This window comes from Grampus griseus (genome assembly GCF_964374135.1).
Source record: "Grampus griseus genome assembly, chromosome: 10".
Lineage (NCBI taxonomy): Eukaryota > Metazoa > Chordata > Mammalia > Artiodactyla > Delphinidae > Grampus > Grampus griseus.
Genome location: NC_139004.1, coordinates 5,522,286 through 5,546,601, shown reverse-complemented (window position 1 = coordinate 5,546,601; position 24,316 = coordinate 5,522,286). Strand labels below are relative to the sequence as shown.

General features: G+C 46.0%; 1 protein-coding gene across 1 annotated transcript in view; it reads right to left on the bottom strand.

The window, feature by feature from the left end:
- The window catches only part of BMP6 (bone morphogenetic protein 6), a gene marked incomplete at its 5' end in the record, with an annotated part of 145,470 nt that overhangs the window by 9,797 nt on the left and 111,357 nt on the right, over window positions 1-24,316 (bottom strand). The window contains 3 exons of the mRNA XM_082664818.1: window positions 392-589; window positions 1,075-1,223; window positions 15,641-15,836. Of these exons, the coding sequence (XP_082520944.1) occupies window positions 392-589; window positions 1,075-1,223; window positions 15,641-15,836 (543 nt within the window). The remainder of the gene's footprint in view (window positions 1-391; window positions 590-1,074; window positions 1,224-15,640; window positions 15,837-24,316) is intronic.

Here is a 24,316-nt window from a genome sequence, read left to right as displayed (position 1 = left end):
GCCATACCACTTCCAGCCAAGAGCACCGACGAACGCCAACCCGCCTTACACGGATGTACCACGTTTGCAAGTCACGGTTTCCCCGGCGTAACGCAACTAGGAGAAAAGCTAGGCGCTCTAAGGCTCGGCACGGGCATGAAAAGAGGTGGAGAGACCTGACCAAACAAAAGGACGCTTTTCTGGCAAAACAGACTGAGGCTGTCTGCAGCCTGAGACAACCTCGGGGTAACAAGTGTTCCCCTCTGACGGCCTAGGGACCCGTCTAGATTATCGGGGGCTGCTCAGGCACCTGTGGAAGCTGCGCAGCGTCTGAAAGCCTTGGCGGGTCCTGTGTCCTCACGGACGCCCCAGAGCCCACAGGGTCCTGCAAAGACGGGGTCGCCCAACCCACCTGAGGCGCTGGAGGCCCGCGACACATCCTGGGCCGGGGCGGAGCGGTTGCGGCTCTGTTGTCGCCGCCGGCCGGCGGCCGAGCGGGTGCTGCGCACGTGGACCTCACTGGCCTTGAAGAAGGCCACCATGAAGGGCTGCTTGTCGTAGGGGCCGTCCCTGCCCACCAGGCCGGCGGCTCGGGGGCTGATGTCGAGCCCTGGAAGGCAAATCAAAGCAGGAGGGTGGTGGGACCCCCAGCCCCCCAGTTGTGCTGTTCTCACCCCGGCCTGTGCATCCTTCTTCCCGATCACGTGCCTCCCACCGGCGAGGCAGCTCCACAGGCCCCAGGTGCCGGGCCCGCGGGCCGCAGCGGGGACGCGCAGGTGAGGGAAGGGCGCCCACTGACCCACGCGGTGTCGGCGCTCGGACCCGCTCCCACCTTCCTCTCTCTCTTGACGCGCCCCGGCCTCTGCCTGGGCGCTGCCCTCCGCGGGTCCTCTCGGACCCAGGACCATCTCACCGTCTCCAAGTCCTTGCCAGGAGGCTTGGGGGAGGAGGCATTGCTGGTCCACAGTGGCTCTGAGGGGACAGGAAGCCAAGCCATCCTGGAGCCCGGGGCCCACCCGGAAACCACGGCTCTGCCACGCCTGCCGCGAAGGAGACCAAGGCCGACGACCCTCGGCCCGAGCTTGGCCAACTCACCGTCCCGCGTGACCACACTCAGCTGCAGCCCCATGTTGTGCTGCGGGGTCAGGACCCACAGGTTGCTGGTGGCTGTGATGTCAAATTCCAGCCAGCCTTCTTCCGAGGCCCACACGGCGCGGGTGTCCAACAGAAACAGGTCAGAGTCTCTGAAAGAGGGAAAAGGTGGCAGGATGAAGGGCGCAGGGCCCCCAGCTCACCCCCACTCCGTCCTGCCCGGTGTCAGACGACAGATGCCACCGTCGGGTCAGGGACGGCGACCAGCCGTGGCCCCGGCTGGTGTGACATCACACAGGACACACCCGCAACACAACCTGCTGGGGTGCCGCATGGACAGCAGCTGACATAGGGGCGCCCCTCGGTGTCACCAAAAGCCTCACGACAGCTGCTCAGGCCACATCTTTTTTAGAATTAAGGTAAATTCAAAATAAATAAACAGTCCTATTGTTGCACGCTTTGCAGCTAATGAACTCTAAACAGAGAGGCCGTGGAGGGGGCAGTGAGGAAGAGGGGTAAGAAAATATTAAATCAGGATCAATAAAGATGAGCATTTACTAAGTTGTACTTTGTTAATTTTTTTAAAAGCTCAGAACCCGACAATCCTCACGTTAGTTCCTGTGAAAGGAGAAGCCAGGATTCACATCCTACTTCTGAGTAATCATCAAGTCTTTTCTGTTAATTAAGGCCTTCGCATGGCCTACGGTGAGAGCCGCGTCCTTCCCCATGTGGACGGTGAGTTTCAAGTCTGTCCCAGCCCCGCTGTGAGCCATGCCGGGGCCCTTTGAGGCAAACTCACCGAGCCCGTTCCTTCCACTGGGCTCCACACGGACTTACTTTTTTTTTTTTTTTTTAACAGTTTCCAGCTGATATAACGCTAGTGTGGGAAGATGGGGTGAGGGACCCACATGCCACGACAAGGCAGCGTGTAGGACGGTCACCTTGGTGTGTCGTGAGGACACAGTCTGAGTTGACGTCCCAGAGACACCGGCATGAAATGGCCTGGAATTCCCATGACAGGGAAGGGGGAGGTTTTAGCCATGGAAAGACTCAAATCCCCTGGTGCTGGAAATATTTTGCTGCAAGAGCTTACAGAACAACTACTAGAATTCAATACTAAATTTAAGATGACCATCACAATACTAACAGTGTACATTTATTTATTTTATAAATTTATTTATGTATTTAGTTTTGGCTGCATTGGATCTTCGTTGCTACGTGTGGGCTTTCTCTAGTTGTGGCGAGCGGGGGCTACTCTTCGTTAAGGTGCGCGGGCTTCTCATTGCGGTGGCTTCTCTTGTTGCACAGCACGGGCTCTAGGCGTACGGACTTCAGTAGTTGTGGCACATGGGCTCAGTAGTTGTGGCTCACGGGCTTAGTTGCTCTGCAGCATGTGGTATCTTCCCGGACCAGGGCTCGAACCCGTGTCCCCAGCACTGGCAGGCGGATTCTTAACCACTGCGCCACCAGGGAGGTCCTAACAGTGTACATTTAAATCGGTCATAAAGCGCTTGCATCTACTTTGCTTCAACCATCCTGAAAACTAGGTAGAATATCATTACCCCCATTTTACAGCTGGGGAAACTGAGACTCAGGTGTGAGTTTATGGACACATGACCAGTATTGAAAGAACAATCTGGTGAGAAGAAAGTAAGTGGATTCAGAGTTTTCCACAATGACTTCCTGCCTTTTGAGATTATTATGAAAGACAACCTGTGACAAATGAATACAATGTATCTCTAGTCCATCCAACGTTTGGGAGGCCAGTGAAACATCTGAGTTAAAAATGTTAGACTTCTCAGAGGGGAAACAATTTTTCCTGTTTACATGGCTCAGAGTTGGAAGGCAAGGCTATTGTCATCTTTTCCAAGTTCCAAGCAGTAGGTGTGCCTACGCATCGTTTATTCAGCTGGTGGACAGAGTCTGCAGGGGGCACATCACCGCCTGCCATCTATAAAGCACCCCCCCTCCCCCAATGTGTCACACACCCTGCTGAGAAATTACCCCCCCCATCACTGAGGTGGCTGTGGGCAGGCAGACGGGGGGTGTTCGTGGAAAGCAGCAAGAGGGGGTGGCGGGTCCAAAGCTTTGAAGTGAAGATGTAAAAAAGACATCAGTGCTGTTCTGAAAGGTTGGAGAAGACCTTCATCCAGAAATAACACAGACACTATGAACGGCAATGTGGGAAAAGTCACCCTAGTCCCAAAGGATGCACAAGACATGTTCTTGTCAGAGGGGCGGCTTCTAGAATGAAGACGCGGTGAGAATGTCAGGGTGTGAGGCTGCCCCTGAGCTGAAGAGGGTCCGTGTGGGGTTAGAGCCGAGGGCCACTGGTCACTAAGAGCTTCCATGCACATGTTTTCAGGACTTGTAACAAGGATGCAGAGAAATACAGCCCAAGATATGGGCGTGGCATAGCTGGTAGAAAGAGCTAGAATGAGCTTTTATAGTTAAAAAGAGTTAATGATGAAGGAATGGGGGAGTCTGTTAGAGAAAGTGGGGCGATGGGACAGAGGCCGTCATCCACAAAAGGGAGACAGAAGAAGAGAAAAAGGGAAAGAGGAGAAGGGCGTGACTTAAAGAGGGAGGGGAAGCACGCATAACCATGATGGGGAGGAAATGAAGTCCACACGGTGCGTGGGGATTGGTGGACACGGGAGCCCGAGTTTCTACCCTGACTCTGCTCCGGAGTCCCACTGGGGTCCCCAGGAATTGGTGGTGCTTCTGGGCCACACCTCGCTGACTGTGCAGCGAGGACAGTGCCGGTCCTCACAGCTTAGGAGACCCATGGATCCACACACACAGGGTCGCAGCTGAGCCTGGAGACAGGAAGAGCTCCGGGGCTCAGGGCACTGAGGGCGAATCAAATTCAGCCACTTAAACCTAGGATGCTCAGGTCCCTTAGAAGGGAAGTGATGGAGAACATGGGCTTGAAATAGCTGGGCTCAGTGGCTGGAGGAACAGCAAATATTTCCCGTGTGCTTTCACCGAGCGGGGCCTCGAGAAGAGCTCCCGCCGCTCCAAGGGAAGCCCGGGGAGGCAGGTCCTATCACGTGTCTCTTCTAGAGCTGAGGGCGTGCAGCCTGGAGAGGGTAAGGGTGTGAAGGCCACACAGGTGTTAAGTGGGGTCACTACAGCTTGAAACCGGAGCTCAGGCTTCAAAAGCAGAGTCAAGAAAAGTATAGGCGGGCAAATATCACGAGATCACTTATTTGCTGAATCCTAAAAAATCATACAAATGAACTTACTTACCAGTAAGAGACTCACAGATACAGAGAACAATCATGGTTACTAAAGGGGAAAGGGGGGGAGGGGTAAATTGGGAATTGGGGATTAACAGATACATACAACTGTATATAAAATAGATAAACAGGGCTTCCCTGGTGGCGCAGTGGTTGAGAGTCCGCCTGCCGATGCAGGCGACACGGGTTCGTGCCCCGGTCCGGGAGGATCCCACATGCCGTGGAGCGGCTGGGCCCGTGAGCCATGGCCGCTGAGCCTGCGCGTCCGGAGCCTGTGCTCCACAGCGGGAGAGGCCACAACAGTGAGAGGCCCGCGTACCACCAAAAAAAAAAAAAAAAAAAGATAAACAACAAGGACCTACTGTATAGCACAGGGAACTATATTCACCATCTTGTAATAACCTATCATGGAAAGGAATTTGAAAAAAGTATATTTGTGTGTGTGTGTGCGTATGTACACACACACAACTGAATCACTTTGCCGTATACCTGAAACTAACAAAATATAGTAAATCAACTCTAGTTCAATAAATTTTTTTTTTCTAAAGTACAGGGCAGAGGTAGTAATTACCCAAACAAGGACTTGGAATAATAAAGTCAGAGTTTAAAATCCACTGCACATCAATGCCAATGGCGGCTGGATACAGAAAACACATTCAGATGCTCAGGGCTGGCACAGGATGAGAAATCACGAGTGACTTCTCATGTCAGGGTCAGTGTCGGAGGGGTGAAAGGTCGCGCAGGAAGTAAAGGTTGAGATGCCTAACGCCTGCTGCTGGGACTCCAGTGGCTCCCGGTCTCACCCTCCTCCTTTTCCCAGGCACAATGCCCTCTGTCTAGACTGCAGACACCACTGACACACACTCAGAAAGGGTGAGGAACTTTCAAAAAGAATGACAGCTTTGAGGAGGGACTTCACTGGCTCAATGCTTCCAGTAACTCAGGTATTTAAGACACACTATTTATGGCAAGTCACTAAAATGGGTCTGGTGTGACCCACATCTATTTACTTTTCTTCAATGACACATGACCTTCTCAGTCTACGCACCCTGTCGAAGTGTTGCCTCAAACAAGGCGCTCCTGACTTTGCTAGGCAAACAGCAGGGGTTCCCTTCCAAACCCCACTCCAGGGGCATCGAGGTCTTCTTTAGGCGAGAAGTACAATTTTCAAATAGAATGAAAGTCAAAAATCAATGAAAATTAGACAGTAAGGCAAGGATTTTTACTTTTTTCTTATGTAATGTATCGTATATAGAGGATTACGTCTGAACTTTTACCAACTAAAAAGATAGAAAGAAATAGGATATTTGAAAACAAAGTATTACAAATCAGAGTAAACTGCTACACACACACACACACACACATGGATTTGAGTAACATGGGTGAATGAACATTATTATTATATAATCAGCTAAGCTCTCACTGATTTATGGTACTTGAATTTACCCAGTTTGCACCTCTAGGATGAGCATAAAAAGTTCATATATCAAACGCACTTCCACTCTGTAAGGGATACTTCATCTTCAATAAACCAGTACAAATCACTTTGCTGTCAGGATATTAACACAGCTGTGCCCTTACATGGTGTTTACCATGTAAACATATGTAGGACTTCTCCTACATATGTTAGCTTCTCACGACCACCCGAAGAGGCAAACAAAATACTATTCATACCACCACAGGTTTACAGAGCAGGAAACTGAGGCACATACGAGTTAAGCAACTTGCTCACACTCACTCAGCTGGATTTGAACCCAGGCAACTTGGCTCTTAACCATCATAGCAGAGGTTCTCAAAGTCAGCCTGCATCAGAATCCCCTGGAGGCCTTGTTAACACACAGACTGTTAGAGTTTCTGAGGCGGGGCCTTGCAGACTCGCACTTCTAACAGATTCCCAGGCTTCCCTGGTGGCGCAGGGGTTGAGAGTCCGCCTGCCGATGCAGGGGACACGGGTTCGTGCCCCGGTCTGGGAAGATCCCACATGCCGCGGAGCGGCTGGGCCCGTGAGCCACGGCCGCTGAGCCTGCGCGTCCGGAGCCTGTGCTCCGCAACGGGAGAGGCCACAGCAGTGAGAGGCCCGCGTACCACAAAAACAAAAACAAAAACCAGATTCCCGGGTGATGCTGGTGCCGCTGGTCTGGGGACCACACTCAGAGGCGCTGTCCTCCAGCACTCTCCCTCTCGAGTATGAGGAGAATGACCTTGGCCTGCCTTTTAGACTTAAGGTTCAAAGCTGTCTGGTCTCAAAATATCTTGCTCCTCTCCTTAAAATCATGCAAAGTCATGTAGGCTCCACAAGTGTTGGATTGTCTTAGGGGCTGGCCTTACCCTCAGGGAGTTAGAGTTAGACTAATAAACAGAAGCACAGGTTAGATCAAGTCCAAAGCAGCAGTATTATTAGAAGCTTTGCTTCTATGTGTCTGTGACAGGGAGAGAGGGGGAAGGTGGAAGATTACTTCGTACAAGTTCATGGCCACCTAACCTGTCCTCTTTGGCCCCCAGACACCGGGGCAAATACTCCAGCACGCCCTAGCGATCGAACACAGATTGAATGAAGGGTCTGCCACCTTTTAAACATGTCATGGGCACATCTTATATGTTTTAGTTCTTATCACCAACCCCACATCCACGTCCTTGCCCACTATGGGCAATTAAAACGGTAAAAATACTGTTAATTTGTGATTTTAAAAGAAATAGCAAAACAAAATCTTGACCACAACCATGGCCCAACTCCCACAAAGCTGGACGTCCCGCGGGAGATGCTGGCAACCAAAGCAACCTGTTTCTGGGAATGAATAATCCAGAAGGCATAGTTCTAGAAACAAAGATCTATGTTCTTTCTTTTTTAAAATAAATTTATTTATTTTATAAATAATTTATTTTATTTATTTATTTTATTTTTGGCTGCGTTGTGTCTTCGCTGCTGTGCGCGGGCTTTCTCTAGTTACAGCGAGCGGGGGCTACTCTTCGTTGCGGCGTGCGGGCTCCTCGTTGCGGTGGCTTCTCTTGCTGCGGAGCACGGGCTCTAGGCGCACAGGCTTCAGTAGTTGTGGTGCGTGGGCTCAGTAGTTGTGGCTCGCGGGCTCTAGAGCGCAGGCTCAGTAGTTGTGGTGCACGGGCTTAGTGGCTCCGTGGCATGTGGGATCTTCCCGGACCAGGGCTCAAACCCATGTCCCCTGCATTGGCAGGTGGATTCTTAACCACTGCGCCACCAGGGAAGCTCAGACCTATTTTCTTTTCTCTGCCACATTTACCAAGTGGATAAACAGTTCCAAACAATAGTTCCTCCGGCTCCCCATGCCCTGACATCCCCCTCTCCCCAAACTTAGCACTATTCTGAGTGTATCCAGTTCTGTGTGATAATGTTAATTCCCCTCTAACCTTCGCAGCTCCCCTGCGCCCTTGCAAAGAACAGAACGTAGACAGGCAGAGGAAGAAGATTTGGTAGCTTCTTGAATCTTCTTTTTCTTTTAACTTCAGGGAGATGATTCTAAGTCTAAGGAATATGTTCTTGACTAAGAAGATGAAACTAACGGGTTACATAACAGCCGTTGTGGGTCAGTTACATTATCCCCTTTTCAGGGGCAAAGGAACAAATACTGAAAAGTTCAGTGCTTGCCCGGGGCCCACGCTGAGTGCGTCAGAGATTATCAAGCCAGCAGTAAGATTGCAGGAGTCCCTGGGGATGGGACCTGTGAAAGCCAGATACAGAAAGAGAAACAGGTGTGGCTGGGCACAGCGATAAAAAGGCTTTGATTTTCCTCCACCCAAACGACAATAGGGTTCTCCTATTCCTGGCTTTCTCAAGTTTGCCCTTCTCTTCATAAAAGAAAACGGTCCCAGGTATCTCACTTTCATGTCGGTGGAGATAAGAGTTCACATTACTTCACTTTGGGAGGCAGCACTGAACATCCGACAGAACTCATACAGCAATCAGTTTATGAGAATCAGTCTATGAGAAACGCTTTTCTAAGAAAACAACTCGCCTAGATCCTGGCTCCACTACCGCGTTCAGGTCTGGTTTCCAGAACTATACTGTTTGGTTAAAGACTCAAACATCAACATTTGTGGGGATTCATTATAAAGATTTCCGAATAAAAATAATAAAAATATGATACTTCAGAGACGGATGCTTCTGGCTACGATGTATCCAACTAACACTCCTGCTAAGACTAAAAACACAAACCTCTTGGAAGCCATCTTAGAGCAACCGAGAAAGGCAATGGTTGAGGAGTCGAGAGCTCAGAGAGAAGAGAAATACATTGAGGTGAACCCTGTATCTGCTGTTGCTTTTTCATCTCAGGGTATTTGTTAATTCCTAGCATGACGCAAGGATGTCAAACAGAAAGGAGAAGCAGCCAGGAGCTTGGAGCAATCTCGCTGGCTGGGGACGCAAATTGGAGCTTCAGGAAGTTATGACTTAAAGGGCTAAGGTCCCAGAGGAAAGAGGCTGTAGAGAAGTGAGCTCATAAAAGTGATCTCATAGAAGTTTGGGTTCACTTCCTCCAGGACCTTGGCCCTTCAAGTCCTGGTGTCCATGAACTCCAATAGTTCCATCTGAGATGCTTGCCAAATATTAGACTGTGTTTGCATGCAGGAGGAAGCTGAGAAAACAAGCAGAAAGAAACTGCTTAGAGGATAAAAAGCAAAGCAGAGTTTTTGGCAGTCTCTCAATACTGGGGAGTTAAAAAATTAGAGTTCAGAGGCCACCAAGGAAGGGAACTTCTGGTAAACAACCTAGACCTTCAGCTGAGACCCCTGAAGAGCTAAACTGTAGGAGAAAAGGAAAACCAGAAATGGAGAAGCCTTAACACACCTGGAAACCCAGCCTCAGTTAAGACAAGAGAACAAGGTGATCTACCTGTCTGTAGTTTTTCTGCCTTCCAGAAGAAAATGAAACCCAGTCTGGAAGGAGATACCAGTATCTAGAATTGATTTCATAAATAACGCCCAGAATTTAATTTTAAAAAATTATCAGGCATGCCAGGAAATGAAACCAAATGAGGAAAAACCAAGGGAACAAATAGATAATAGAAACAGACCCACAGGTGATCCAGATAATAAAGTTTTCAGACATGATCTTGGAATCTAGCCTTATAGTGAAAGGATAATAAATCACAAGTTGGGTTTGTTCCAGGGATGTGAAGTTGGCCTTACACCTGAAAATCATTTAATGTAGTATATCACATTAACACTATCAAGGACAAAAATCATATATAGACATCCCTCAATATCCCTGGGGGACTGGTTCCAGGACCCAAACCTGGATCCCAAAAATACCTGGATACCAAAATCCCCATATGCTCAAGTCCCTTATACAAAATCATGTACAGTATTTGCATGTAACTTACCCATATCCTCCTGTATATTTTAAATCATCTCTAGATTACTTATAATACCCAACACGATGTAAATGCTATGTATCAATAAACAGTTACCAGCACACAGCAAATTCAAGTTTTGCTCTTTGGAACTTTCTGGAATTTCTTTTCAAATATTTTGATCCATGGTTGGTTGACGCCACAGATGCAGAACCCATGGATATGAAGGACCAACTATAATCATCCCAAAAAATTCAGAAAAAGGATAAAATCCACATCGATTTCTAATTTTTAAAAACCCATAGCAAACTAAGAATGGAGGAGAATTTCCTTAATAAAATAAAGAGTATCTACAAAAACATTTATAGCAAACATTATCCTTAATGGTGCAATATTAAACATTTCCCCCCCCCTTAGATTAGAAATCTGACAGAGATTTCCAATCTGAGATTAGAAATCTAACAGAAATCTGAATGGAATTCAACAGTGCACTGGATATCTAGTGAGCACAATAAAACAAGAAAAAGAGAAGTAAAAATATAAGAATTACAGAGGAAAAAATAAAAATATTTATAGGTGACATGATTATATTCATGGAAATTCTAAAATTCTGCAGAGAAAAATTATTAGAATTAATATGTAAATTTGCAAGGTTGCTGGATATAAGTTCAATATATAAAAATCAGGGCTCCCCTGGTGGCGCAGTGGTTGAGAGTCCGCCTGCCGATGCAGGGGACGCGGGTTCGTGCCCCGGTCTGGGAGGATCCCACATGCCGCGGAGCGGCTGGGCCCGTGGGCCGTGGCCGCTGAGCCTGCGCGTCCGGAGACTGTGCTCCGCAACGGGAGGGGCCACAACGGTGAGAGGCCCACGTACCGAAAAAAAAAAAATCAATTGCATTTCTACATGTGGGCAAAAAAGAATTAGACACTGAAATTTTTAAAAGCTAATAATATCATTTACAATAGGATAAAAACTTCAATTCCTGGAATAATTCTAATAAAAACATTCAAGACCTCCTAAACTGTAAACTGTTATTGAGAGTAATTAGAGAAAGCCTAAATAAACGTGGACTGGAACACTCAATACTAGGGAGAGTCAATTCTTCCCAAATCAAGCTCTAAACTTAATGAAATTCCAAACAGAAGCCCAGCAAGTTTCTTTTGTGGAAATTGAAATGCTGAGTTTACAATATATATGAGAATGCAAAGGGCCATCGATAGCCAAGAAAATCTTAAAGAACAAATCTGGAGAACTTACACACCAGATACTAAGACTTCTTACAAAACTAGAAGAATCAGAGTTTTTATTGATACGAGAAAAATCAATCAATAGAACAGAACAAAGATCTCAGGAACAGACCCAAACACATGTGGTCACCTGATACATGACAAAAATGCCACTGATGTGCATGGAAAAAAGATAGTATTTTTAATAAATGGTCCAGGGTCAGTTAGGTTTTTCTATTCTTACACAGCTATCTAATCTACAGCTGTAGTTCACCTGTGATCTCAAATATCCATTCCTGTAGAGTTTAGCTCATTCTGCTGATTTAAACACTCCCATATCCCACTGCCTCTTGGGCATCCAACCATGACTCAGACATGTCCCAACCTGGACTCATGTCCATCCCCCTTCCTTGACTTATTCCTACATTCCCTATCTCTGTGAATGGTTCAGAGTAGCGGATCAAATTAAAAATTTTGGAAAACGGCTTTTTTGCCTTTTGACAGTTATTTTCTCTCCTGGGACAATTATATTCTATCTTAAAAAGCAGGTCAGAAATGGTGAACTTGGTCACAACTTTAAACAATAATTCAGTCTGGCATTGTTTCTGGAGACTCCACCGGCATGGCCTCTGGGTGGCCTAAGGAAATCTTTCTTGGTTTTAAAAACCAGCTTTTAACACAGCATTGCCCTGTTCCCTTGATTCAAAGATGCACATCTTCCAATTCTAAGGATTCTGAAGTTAGGATGAAACATATGGACCAAACTGAAAAAACAAAAACAAAACAAAAAACCCTGCTTTGCCTGTCTGCAAACAGAGTCGTGATATTGCTTATACCAGGAGGAAGTGAATTTTGAATTTGGTAATTAATTCTCACTTTAAATTGTCTTCCAAAGGACTGCACCATGATAGAACACAAAAAAAGAAAAGTTATCCTATACACAGAAGATAGATTATCGCTGCCAGGTAATACAACTGCCAAACCATAGAGAGTAGAATATGGGATGTCAAAACTATCAGAGGCACGTGTGGCCAGTTCATGTACCAAACAGAACCATCTTTCAGACACTGGAAAAATTTCTGGCTGGCTTTCAAGAGATGCTGTTTGACTTTGACTTCCAGATATACAGAATTGAATAAGAAGAGTCAAAGTATGTCTTGCACCAGATAGAAATGTAGATGCAAATGATATTCTTAAAGGCCCCCAAACGGCACTATTAATCGATAGGTGCTATAAAAGTAAAGATCATGAGTACCTGTTATGAAAAGCAACATGCTACCATCAACAACCTTCCATCACACAATGGAAGGCTGATGGTTAATCAGAGCAGGCTTTACCCTCCAAGGATGAAGACAGCTTAGTGTGTATGAGATTTGGGAGAAAACGGTAAAATAAATGGACAAAGATATAACACTGTGAATAAGGACAAGTACTTTCATGTAAATTTATTCTATCTTTTTTTCTCCTCCACACCCCGTCCTCTAGAAGAACTGCTAGTAGATCCATGGTTGACCAAAAGATCAATGAAGGTTTGCAGAGGTTTTCCATCGCGGGGCCTTGAAAGCCCAAGTATCAATACCAGGGCCTGAATTCTAACAGACACATTTTTACCCCCAACGGAGCTGGCTCCTATGCCATCCAAACAGAAGCATCCTTGAGATGTTCGCATCCAAGCTAAGGAGATGAAGATGCAAGGCATGCCATAAGGGGACCGCTTACCTCTTTCTGGCATTTCACCTTTATCTCAGGACTGTCCCCATGTCACTGGGATGACTTTGAGGGAATCAAAGCAGATCATAGTTTAGGCCTAATGTGGACTTGGCAGAATCCATATGTGCCACGTTTCATCCTCCTAAGGATAGCCTGCCTGCCCAGCTGTCTGATGGGGTCACGGCTAAATCCTAAGGAAGGAACGTGGGGGAAGGTCTTTCCCAAACTCTAAGCACTGTAGAAATGCCAGTTTCCACCAAGGTCATCATAAAAACGTAACAATTTCTTACATCAGACAGTAACACCAAACTCATCTTAAGATACCAACCCCACACCGTACTCTAAAATTTTAAAGTAAACTACAAAGGGCGCCCTGTGCCCCTCTGATGGGACCGCGTATGCTGTGGGGTTGCCGACCCCACTCCACTCTGCGAGTTGCTCCAGATCTTTTCAGGACTTAGATTCCATCTCCTGGCTTATTCTCAGGCTTTGAATACTGTATCAATTGTTACCCTGTCCTACCTCAAAGCACCATCTCTTCAACTCATCACTTTTTTGAACTTACCTGGTCCAGTGATTTCTTACCAGTCAGAGAAATAAGGTTTCCGCAGAGTTCACAGCAATGGCCCATCTTCCAAGAATCGTTTCTGACCCTCCCTGGGTCAGGCTCCCTAGCTGCCCTTTACACCAGGAGGCCCAACACAGAACTTCTTCTGCCTCAGCTGAGGGTATGACTCAGCACTGAAACACCTGCCTTTTTTCTTTTCCAAGGAGGCCAACTCTTTTGCAACACCCACGTGTGTTAAGCTGATCTATCAAATGCTACAAATTTCACTGAAACAGATTAGACAGCTACGTTTCTTCACAGGCCTGGAGGGTCCTTTTCAGCCAAGACACCCCAAGATGGTACAGATGGGGAGATCGAACCTTCCCCAGAAGGGGTCCCACAGTTCAATCTGGAGGCCTCTGGAAGGACATGAGCAAACCACAGGCAGCCTGGGCTCCAGGCCCACTGATAAGAAAATCTTCTCCTGGCCAACCTGGAACTCTTTAAAAGCATGGAATTCTCCCAATTCTCCCAGGATTTCCCCTTTCCTATGCACAAAAATTAAACACATCCAATCACCAAATGCTCCCATCCTAAAACGCAGAGAAATTACAACTCTGCTTTGACACGGAGTCAGCAAAGGTTGGGACCATTTGGGAGTTTTGTTTTCCAAGCTCGCTGCTGGCCTGGAGGAAGCGTGACACCACGATCTGAGGCTGAAGGCAGCTGTTCGTTTTTGGCTGGAGTTCAGCGTAAACCTTACAAATGGTCCGCCAGCGCGTGCTCTCTCTCTTTTTTAAAATAATAATAATTTTGAAAAAAATCCATAGTCACAAAACCTCCAACCTAGTGTTTTCACTCTAAAGCTTTTCCTGCAGAACACGGAAAACTATGTTTTCCAAACAAACGTCTGAGCCAAAAAAGGCACCAGCAGGTTCCTTCCATCAGAGAAAGGCTACGGGACCAATACTTCGGCAGATCGAAAATCAATGGCTGAAGCAGTTCCGAAGAATCCCTGAATAGCAATTCTCTCCGAAATACTGAAAGATGAAAATCTAGCAACGAATAATTTACTTTTCAAGAGAGGCCCTTAACAGTTAAGTCAATGAATACACTTTTATTTAGGAGCGAAAATCAGACATCAGAAAACCTGCCTTCCGTTCTGAAATTCTGGTCTGTTAAAAAGATCCTGCAACGGCTCTGTTTTACTTACAATTTAACTGCCACAGCTAAGAATTCACAGACAGCCATCCGTGTGTCTGTCCAACACTAGGACATGGGCCCACAGCCTGGCATGTCCCTCCTTCTCCAGTTCCCTCATTACGGACTTGAATATGCATCAGGGCCAAATGTTGGCATTGCTCTCAAAATGGTCCTTGTATGGGGCAAGTTCATGTTGGTTATTATTTTAGTGTGTGTATTTGCGACAGACCCACACACAGATCCATAAGTTCAGGAGAGACCCAACTCCTTCCTTTGGACCTTCTTAATCCAAACTTTTGGACCTTCTTGGGAAATTAACAGATTTCCAGGACCAAAAGCAAGAATCTGGAGGTGGTTTATAAAACCAAAGCTAATAGAGTCCATAAATAGAGGACGTAAATGTCCCCCCTCCTCTGCATTCTCTTCCTTTCTCTTTTATCTTCGTATTTACCACACAATTGCCAGAATGTCCTATCACGGGCCGAGTTCCTACCTGCTGCCCTCTGAGAACCACGGGCGGTGCTGACCTCTGCATCAGACTCTCTGTCTGGCCAAACCACTCAACTGAGCCCTACGTACAAGCAAAGTTCAAGGTCATGGGCTTGTTTTCTGTGTGCTGTATGTAGGACTGAAATAACTGCTGTAATACTTCATCCCTTAGCCCCTCCGAGGCTCTAAACATCACTCCATGGAAGTTTTCCTTTATTTGCTAGGCAGCCCCAAGAACACAGTTCTTCTGTCAAACAGTGTGGCCTCATTTCAGGAAACAAGAATAATATAGACATGGGAAAAAAAGTCTACCGGTCCCTTGCAACTACATGATAAAAAACACATTTGAGACACACATATACACACACACACTCACTCAAAGACATATCATGTATGTGTATATTATATGCACAAGCACACAGCCTTCTATTCGCTTGAATCAACAGCATTTGCAATTAAGCATCCTCATATAATTTCCGTGTGCGAACTTATGTTAGCCACCCTCATCCACCATTCGAAGTAGGGACTAAAACATAGCGGGAAACATTTTAGTCCCAGTGGGTTATATGTTTTCCGAACACAAAGGATGCTTAGTAGATACCATTCACTGGCTTGCTTCGGAAAAGAAAACTATTTGGTAAATTTTCACCTTAAAAGCAAAAAAGTCGTCTTGCTGGCTCAACGCTACCATTGGGAACACAGCCCCCATCACGCCCGTGTGCTGCCCTTGAACTCCAAGCCACCTTCCAGGGACACAGTCGGGGTTATAAGGTGACGGGGTGAGAAACGGGGGCCAGCCCCACCCTTTGGGGTTCCTCGAGCCTCCGTACCTGTGCTGCTGCTCCTGTAAGACTTGGTAAATGCCGACAAGAAAAGTTTGGTTTTTAAAACTCGTTCCAACCACACAGTCCTTGTAGATTCGGAACTCTGCAGCCGTCACCGCCTCACCCTCAGGAATCTGGGATAGGTTGAACTTGAACTCTTTGTGGTGTCGCTGGCGAGGGGAGAACTCCTTGTCGTCCTCCACTATAGGATTAAACAAGAGAGAGTGACAACTATCGTTACTTGGCTAAGTGCCACAGGCTCACATCTAGAAAGTTCCCCCGTTTTCATTCCTAAGCGGCTTACCGTTACCCTTATTAGAGGGGTCAGTGGGTGGTGGAAAGAACCGCAGGCTAGGCTGCCAGGCTGAGATTAAAATCCTTCATTCTCCCCAGGGATTAAATACAATGCTTAGATTCTCTTTAACGACTTGAAACTATTTAACCAAGTTGCATGACAGCAAGTTATTTAAACTCTTGCCTTCCGGCTTCCTCATCTGCAGCATGAGAGGAAGAGGGCTTCCCAGGGAAGCTGGAGGGACCCAGGCAACAGTGACTAAGAACCCCTCTGCCGTCCTGGCCCTGTTGTCCCCTCGCAGCCCCCCTTTTCCTGCTGCTGCTCTCCTATCCCCTCAGATTGGTTCCTTCTCTCCCCACCAGGCAGTTGCCAAGACCAAGGGCAGCCCTGAGCTAACCTTTGCTGGGGGAGGGGTGTTCCGTGGTCGGAGATGGGGGTGGGCAGCGCGTTCCGCCTGGGTCTGAAGCTCGAACGGTCCTCGTATTTTGCCTGATGTCCAGGGGGAGTTTTTGTTGAGGGGTTTAGTGTGAAACTTCATAGAAAATATTGCTCTAACTAAAGTCCACTGCCCTCGCTCTACTGGAGGAAACTGAGGGCTGAACGCTTCTGAGGGGAGGGACCCTCTGGGTTATGAAGCTGCCGGGGTCTCCATTTAACCTGCATGTAGAACCCACGTATGAGGACAGAGTTGCGGAAACACATCACCAACGGGATAACATGCGATTGTCTAAGGCTTTTTTTTTTTTTTTTTTTTTTTTGCGGTACGCGGGCCTCTCACTGTTGTGGCCTCTCCCATTGCGGAGCACAGGCTCCGGACGCGCAGGCTCAGCGGCCATGGCTCACGGGTCCAGCCGCTCCGCGGCATGTGGGATCTTCCTGGACCGGGGCACGAACCCGTGTCCCCTGCATCGGCAGGCGGACTCTCAACCACTGCGCCACCAGGGAAGCCCTAAGGCTTTTTTAAAAAAACTGGGAAAGGATCGAGTCTAAAAGCGTTTTTTTGTTATTGTTGTTGTTGTTTTTCATAGTTTGGCCATGCCACGCGGCTTGCAGGATCTCAGTTCCCCAACCCGGGCCATGACAGTGACAGCGCCGAATCCTAAGAAGCCACCACGGAACTCCCTAAAAGCTTTCTTTAAAGGAAATCTTTTCCCTGCATAAAGACAAACTATGGAAAACTACAAACTACGGATTATCATGCTTCAGAGTCAGCCTTCAGATGGCTCTATACAAGGTCCTGAGTGAGAGAAACGCTGGCAACCTCGGATGCTTAACTCATAATCGTTGTAGGAGAGAAAAACGAGCATCCTGCTTCCCACCACAAATCCTGACTCTTTTCCCCAGAGCTCAGAAATGCTTCTGCCCTGCTGCTCCCGTTAGGTTTTTCTTAATGGCAACCGCAGTAAAATCTCATGAGCAAATTAATCCCCGATGGCAGAGTTTTTCCAGGGCTTGTGGGTAGGGAAAAAAAAAAAAAAAGATCAAGTTATTTGCCACCTCCAATGGCCCACTTTCTCCCCCATGTGCTGTTCTCCATAATCACCAGAGAAAAGCTCTGCAGATTAAGCTCCTTTAAAGCCAATAACTTTACACGAACTTGAGACCTCGATGGCATTGCAGAAGCTTGGGAAAGTTAAGCCATCCATCGGTACGAGGTTTTTAAATAAAGAATTTCTGAAGCTGCCATGTGACTGTGCAACAAATCTTTTAGATTCAAGTTATCCCTTTTCTGGGGGCGGGGTGGGGGGGAGGGAGTTGTTAAAAAACAGTAAGCTTTGGCTTGTGTAAGAGCTTGAATATAAGTTAAAAAAAAAAAAAAGGTCCAGCCAGAAAGTAAACCATGGTTCAGTCCCAACAAGAGAACAGGTTTTTTAATTAGTGGCTAAGCATGAAAAGCAATATTGTTGGGGAGTTCACCCAAGGACACCCACACCTGATGGTGGATCACTTTTCCCTAAAACTGATCTGCCTTTTCAGTTTGATATGTTATCATCAGTGGTTAAAAAGTGAATCGAATCTGATTTCCCAAAGAGACTTTCTAAAAAAGAGTCACACAGCTTTTCTCTAGGGCCTCTTGGGTGCTTAAAAATTTCAATATCAAGAAATGAAAGCATATTCTTAAGATTCTTTTGAGAGAATGCATAAGAATTCCTCAAAGAAGTCGTCCAATCACTCTTAACATAAACAACAGAAAGAAAAACTACGGATGCGAAGCAAGACATAAAACAGTGACTTAAAAATAAAAATAAAACAGTGACTTAAGATGTTTCAGTTATAAGGAGGAGAGAAGGGACACACATTTCAATACATGAGAAATATGTTAGTCTTTGGAGAGGTATACCACCCCCAGTAAACCACACCTTCCTGTATGTACACCCTTAGGTGGTCCCTTCTCCCCTGGGCTGGTTCTGTGACCTCCTCTGGACCAACAAGAGGCAGCAACAGTGGTGCTGAGTGATTCTGAGGCTAAGTCCTAAGCTTGGAACTTCCTTCCATTTAGGTGTCTTGGAATGTCTAAGGAAAGATGGCTACCACGTAAGAAGTGCAACTACTCTGAACCCCCTAGACTATGAGGAAGTCCGAGGTAACCACGTAGAGAGGCTGTGTGGCGCACAGAGACACAGAGGGAGAAGGAAGGAGGGAGGGAAGAGCCCAGTCAGTCCCCAGCCACCTCAGCTGAGGCACTAGACATGGTATGAAGATGCCATCTTGGATGTCCAACCCACTGGAGCCTCACGATGACCCCAACCCCAGTGACCACCTGACTGCAACTGCATGAGAGACCCTGGGGGGGGGGCCACCCAGTTCATCCTAGTCTTTTCACCAGACCGTGAGAGATAACAGTACCTTGCTGTTTGAAGCCACTAAGTTTTGGGTGATTTGTTACACGGTAAGAGGCAACTGACACAAGATGAGAAGGGAGGGTAAGAGAGGAAGAAAGAAGGAGAGTCTGACCTTGCCAGGAAGGGGAGAAACTGCACGCAGTTCTTAAGGAGGGATTTTGAAATCCTGGGAGGCAGTGTGTGTGACTAAGGAAGGATCCTGGCAGCCGCTCACAGACAGATGTGAATAGATAGATAAAGAATCTAAAAATGAGAAAGTGGAAGCATAGTTCAAAGCCTTCCATTTCATTACCGTGCGAATTAGAACTCGTTGCCTTATATGTACATTTCCCCAATTCTCCTCTGGTCAGTCTTGAAGCACTCCACTTCCTCCTGCTTTTCCTTATTCCTTCCTGGAGGAGAGGCGTGGTCTTCTCAGTCCCCCCCCCGCCCCCCCCCCGCCGTGAGTCTCTGATTGCTGCCCACCTCGTTACAAGCTCTCCCACCTAAACTCCTTATTGTCGCCTGCACCTCTCCTCGTGCCTCTTAGCTCAAAGCTACACCATCTTCCTCACTCTTCCCAGGAGACCTCAGCTACTGGTCATTGGAGTTTGCTTAGAATGCCTCCTCTCTCCCCAGATCTTCTGCCCACAATTAAAGTTACACAGTGCATTTGCTAATGTCTCATAAGGATACAGGAAATAAGTACAATTAGGTCACTGCCTACATGTGCGTTTGAAGACCACCACCGTAAAACGGCAATGGTTCCAATGAGCTTAGCATTTCCCCTTTGAGCTCTGCGACCTGGGCTCCTTAAACATCAGACAGTTCAAGAAAAATGAGAGGGGGCTGAGGTGGGGATCCAGCGCTCAGTACCTATTTTGTAGCCCCTGCATCTAGCTTCTCAAAGATGGTGCCATGTGTGGAATAGGTAGTAGCGAGGTAGTAGCCAAGAATGTGGACGACGTGTGAAGCTGACAACACGGTTTTGAAATCCAGCTCCCCCTTATCTTACTCAGGTGATAACAAGCAAGATACCAGCCAAAGTTTCAGTTATCAGTTAAATGGCAATAACAACATTTCTGAGGATTAAGTGAGACAGTCTGTACAAGACAGTCAGTGATAGAGGAAGGGCTCAGCAAATGGTAATTGGAAGCATCGTTAGCGGTATTTGACAATCGAGCTCCTCTGAGCTGAGAATATGTCTTTTCAAATTTACTCACGTCTCTAAATGAGCTTTTGACAGTGGAGGACTTACATCCTCTGGAAAGGGAGGTGAGTGAAATCACTGTCCTAAGTGTCATCAGCCCTGGTGTTTGGCTACTGAACACAGTACTGTGTTCTCTGAAGCAACAATTCCTATAATTTTTTATTTCAAGGACCACTGAAAACATTTTTTTTTAATGGTAATGACCTTACACAAGGACATCTGTTTCTGTTTTCCTTTTGTAAGGACAATAAAACAAATAAGACAACAAACGGCACCCTTTTAACACTCTGATTTTATTTTTAAAGGTCCTTTTAACACCAAATCAAGTAGGGAGGATGTAATTCAAGGACATATACAATCCTTGAAATTGAATCAATTTCGCTTTATAAAACTCACTCTGTTCTCTCTCTTTGCCTCAGACGATACCAGCTGAAATTTCAGACCAGCACCGGACCTCCCGTCAACAGGGAGGAGCCACAGCCCAAAAGAATGAACGTTACTAGGTTAAGATTATAAGTGTAAATTGTGTGGTATTATACATGCAAAAGTATGTATATATATGTAATTTATGGAGGTCATGCAACATAATAACGAAGCACAAATGAGACCAGCACCCAATCTAAAAACTGGAAGGTGAGCACTATTCCATCCCCCACTCCCACCCACAAGGGACCTCGGGTCATGAATAACGTCTGGCAGTCCCTTGCCTTTCTTTTATTTATTTATTTATTTATTCTGGGCATTCGAGACTTTAGTTCCCCGACCAAGGACTGAACCCACGCCCTCGGCAGTGAAAGCATGGAGTCCTAACCACTGGACCGCCAGGGAATTCCCAGTCCCTTGCCTTTGAAAAAGTTTTACTACATACGTATGTATCACGGAATCACAGAGTGTTTAGTCTTTCTTTTTCTCTTAAAGTCTTTCCTTTCAGAGACATGACGGAAGTTTTACAGGCACCCCGGGAAAATCTAGTCACGGCCACAGCTAAGCTTGAAGGCTGCCCGGGCAGGGGGCTGTGCTGCCCATCAGCTGGTGGGGTGCTGAGGTTCTGTGGGAATGGCTGACCAGCAACTTTTCTCCTTCTGCAGCCCTACCGCGTGTAGATCTATTACAAACACGGGCATTTTCTTAATATGTGCTGGTGGAGATGTGGAGAAAGTAAAACCCCTGTGCGTTGCTGGTAGGGATGGAAAATGGAGCAGCTGCTGCGGAAAACAGTCGAGTGATTTCTCAAAACATCAAACAGAATTACCACACGATCCAGCAAGCCCACTTTTGGGTGTGTAAGAAAAGAATCAAAAGCAGGGACTCAAACAAATATTTGTATACCATGTTAATAGCAGCTTCATTCACAAAAGCCAAAAGATAGGAAGAATCCAACATCTACAATGGACGAATGGATAAACAAAATGTGGTCCATAAATACAATGGAATACTGTTCAGCCATAAAAGTAGAAATTCTGATACATGCTACAACATGGATAAACCCTGAGGACATTTTGTTAAGTGAAATAAGACAGTTACAAAGGGACAAATATCGTACGATTCTACTTTCATGAGGTACACAGAGCAATCAAACTCATAGAGACGGAAGGTAGAATGGTGACTTCCAGGGGCTGGGGGTATGACAAGTTAGTGTTGAATGGGTACTGAGTTGCCGTGAGGGAAGATGAAAAAGTTCTGGAGAGGATGGAGGTGACTGGCGCACAACAGTGTGAACGTACCTGTACCTAAGGTGGTAAATTTTACGTTACGCGTATTTTACCATTGTTAAAAAATTAAAAAATGGACATTTTCTTACACAATCACAACGTATGATCACACCTCAGTTAAAATAATTCCTCACTGTCCTATACCCAATCCATAATTAAATTTCCTCAAATGCCTCAAAAATTGTCTTTCTACATTGGGTTTGCTGGAATCAGGAGCCCAACAGGGTCCATTCCTTACACTTGAGTCTCTTCTAAACTAGCAAACCAGTGGGTGGTGGGGCTGGTGGTGGTGGGATGAATTGGGAGATTGGGACATGTATACACTAATATGCATAAAATAGATGACTAATAAGAACCTGCTGTATAGCACGGGGAACTCCATTTCGCTGTACAGTAGAAACTAATACATTATAAAACAACTATACCCACCCCCCAAAAAAAGAGTTGCTTATCCAAAAAATAAAAGAAAGAAAGAAAAATAAACCAGCAAACCAGGAATAGGAAGAACTCCATTAACCTGATAAGGAGTCAACATAAAAACGTACACTAACAACAGTCCTAATGGTGATACGTTTGAACCACTTCCTTTAAAACAATGAAGAAGGTGAGGATGCTCATTTCAGTCTTGTGTTGGAATCCAGCTCAGTGCTGCTAAGGTTAAACAATTGGAAAGGACGAGGCACATTAAAAACTGTGGACCTAATAAGAAGTTCAGCAAACTGCTTCCCTGTCTCAGTGAGTTGTAACTGCTGTAACAAAAGTACTACAGACTGGGTGGCTTAAACAGCAAACATTTATTCCTCACAGTTCCGGAGGCTGGAAGCAAGAGATGAGAGCGCCAGCAGGACTGGGTCCTTGCTGAGGGCCCTCTTCCCAGTTAGGTCCTCACATAGCCTCCCTTGGTGCGTGCTCGCAGAGGGAGAGAGTGTATGGGAGCTGGAGTCTCTTTTTCTTATAAGGACACTAATCCCATCCTGGGGCCCCAGCCTCATGACCTCACCTAGACCTATTTATCATCCAAAGACCCCACCTCCTAATACTGTCTCACTGGGGATTAGAGTTTGAACAGTATGAATTTCAGGGACACAAACACGCAGTCCATGACGTTGACCTGAAGGTGTCACGTCATGTGTTCCACTACCCTTCCAATTTATGGTTTGAAATTTTTGCATTTGTTTTCATAAGTGACCTTGGTGATGGTCTCATACCATCATGTTGTTTGGTTTCAAGTTACACGTGCTCTTGGCATAAGTTGGGAAATGTTCCCTTTCTTTTCAAGAAATGATCTCTTCCTGGAAAGTTTGGCAAACTTATTAGTAACATCTGATCCTAGAATTTCCTTTGGGGAATATTTTTAATTACTCATTCATTTTCCTTTAAACATATAGAAATATTCAAGCTATCTTTTTTTTAAGTCAGCGTGTATTTTCTAAAATTTGTTAATTTGGGTTTAATTCTTTAAATTTATTGCCATAAACTTTTTCAGAGTATTCTCTTATTATTTAATCTCTGCTCTATTTATGTCTTTCTCATTCTAATATTGTTTATTCATGGATTTCCTTTTTGACTCATCTTACTGAAGGTCACTTTTTCTTTCTCACTACTGCTTAATTTGATCGTGATAAAGGTATTTTAATATAGGTATTTTCTGAACATCATTCCACAAAATCTGAATTCTATCAATTAAAGTTGTCTAGAGAAAAATAAAGACACCACCTACTTCAACTGCAAATATAAAAGAAGAAAGAGGGAGGGAAAAGTATGGAACACTCGTGGGATAAACTGGGAGATTGGGATTGACATATATACACTACTATGTATAAAATATATAACTAAAAAAAAAAGAATGGAACACTCTCTCTAATACATTTAAGAGTAGTCCATATTCATTACTTTCTCACTAACTGGACTCACTTGGTGGTTAATTCAGTATAGCTCAGTTCAGGGAATTACAGTTGACCCTTGAATAACTCGGGGGTTAATCCGAGTGCGACTTAGAGCTGGCCTTCCACATCCTCAATTCCTCCAAATCCATGGATTCCACCAACCACGCCCTGTGTAGTGTGAAGTATTCACTACTGAAAAGTATCGCCATGTAAGTGGACCCACGCAGTTCAAACCCCCATTGTTCAAGGGTACCTTCATTCCACAATAAATTCTACATTTTCCAAATGCTTAATGCTTCCACTTACAGACCAAACTTGAAGAAGCTGAAACCCTTTTTAAAAAAAATTCCCATTCCATTGATAACTATAAACATTTTTTTTCATGCTATGGCACAAGCTGATTTCATTTTAGGCAACATAGAAAGTTCTGGCTAGTTTTCCAAGGGTTGTAACAATGGTGGCCTTTTGACTTCTCTGTTGCAAGCTTGCAACCTTAAATAGTGCCAGAGACACTGAGTTCAACTCTCCTACTCACTTTTTTTTTTTTTTGGCGGTACGCGGGCCTCTCACTGTTGTGGCCTCTCGCGTTGCGACACGCAGGCTCAGCGGCCATGGCTCACGGGCTTAGTTGCTCCGCAGCATGCGGGATCCTCCCGGACCGGGGCTCGAACCCGCGTCCCCTGCATCGGCAGGCGGACTCTCAAAACCACTGCACCACCAGGGAAGCCCTCCTACTCACTTTTTTAACCACAGTGCC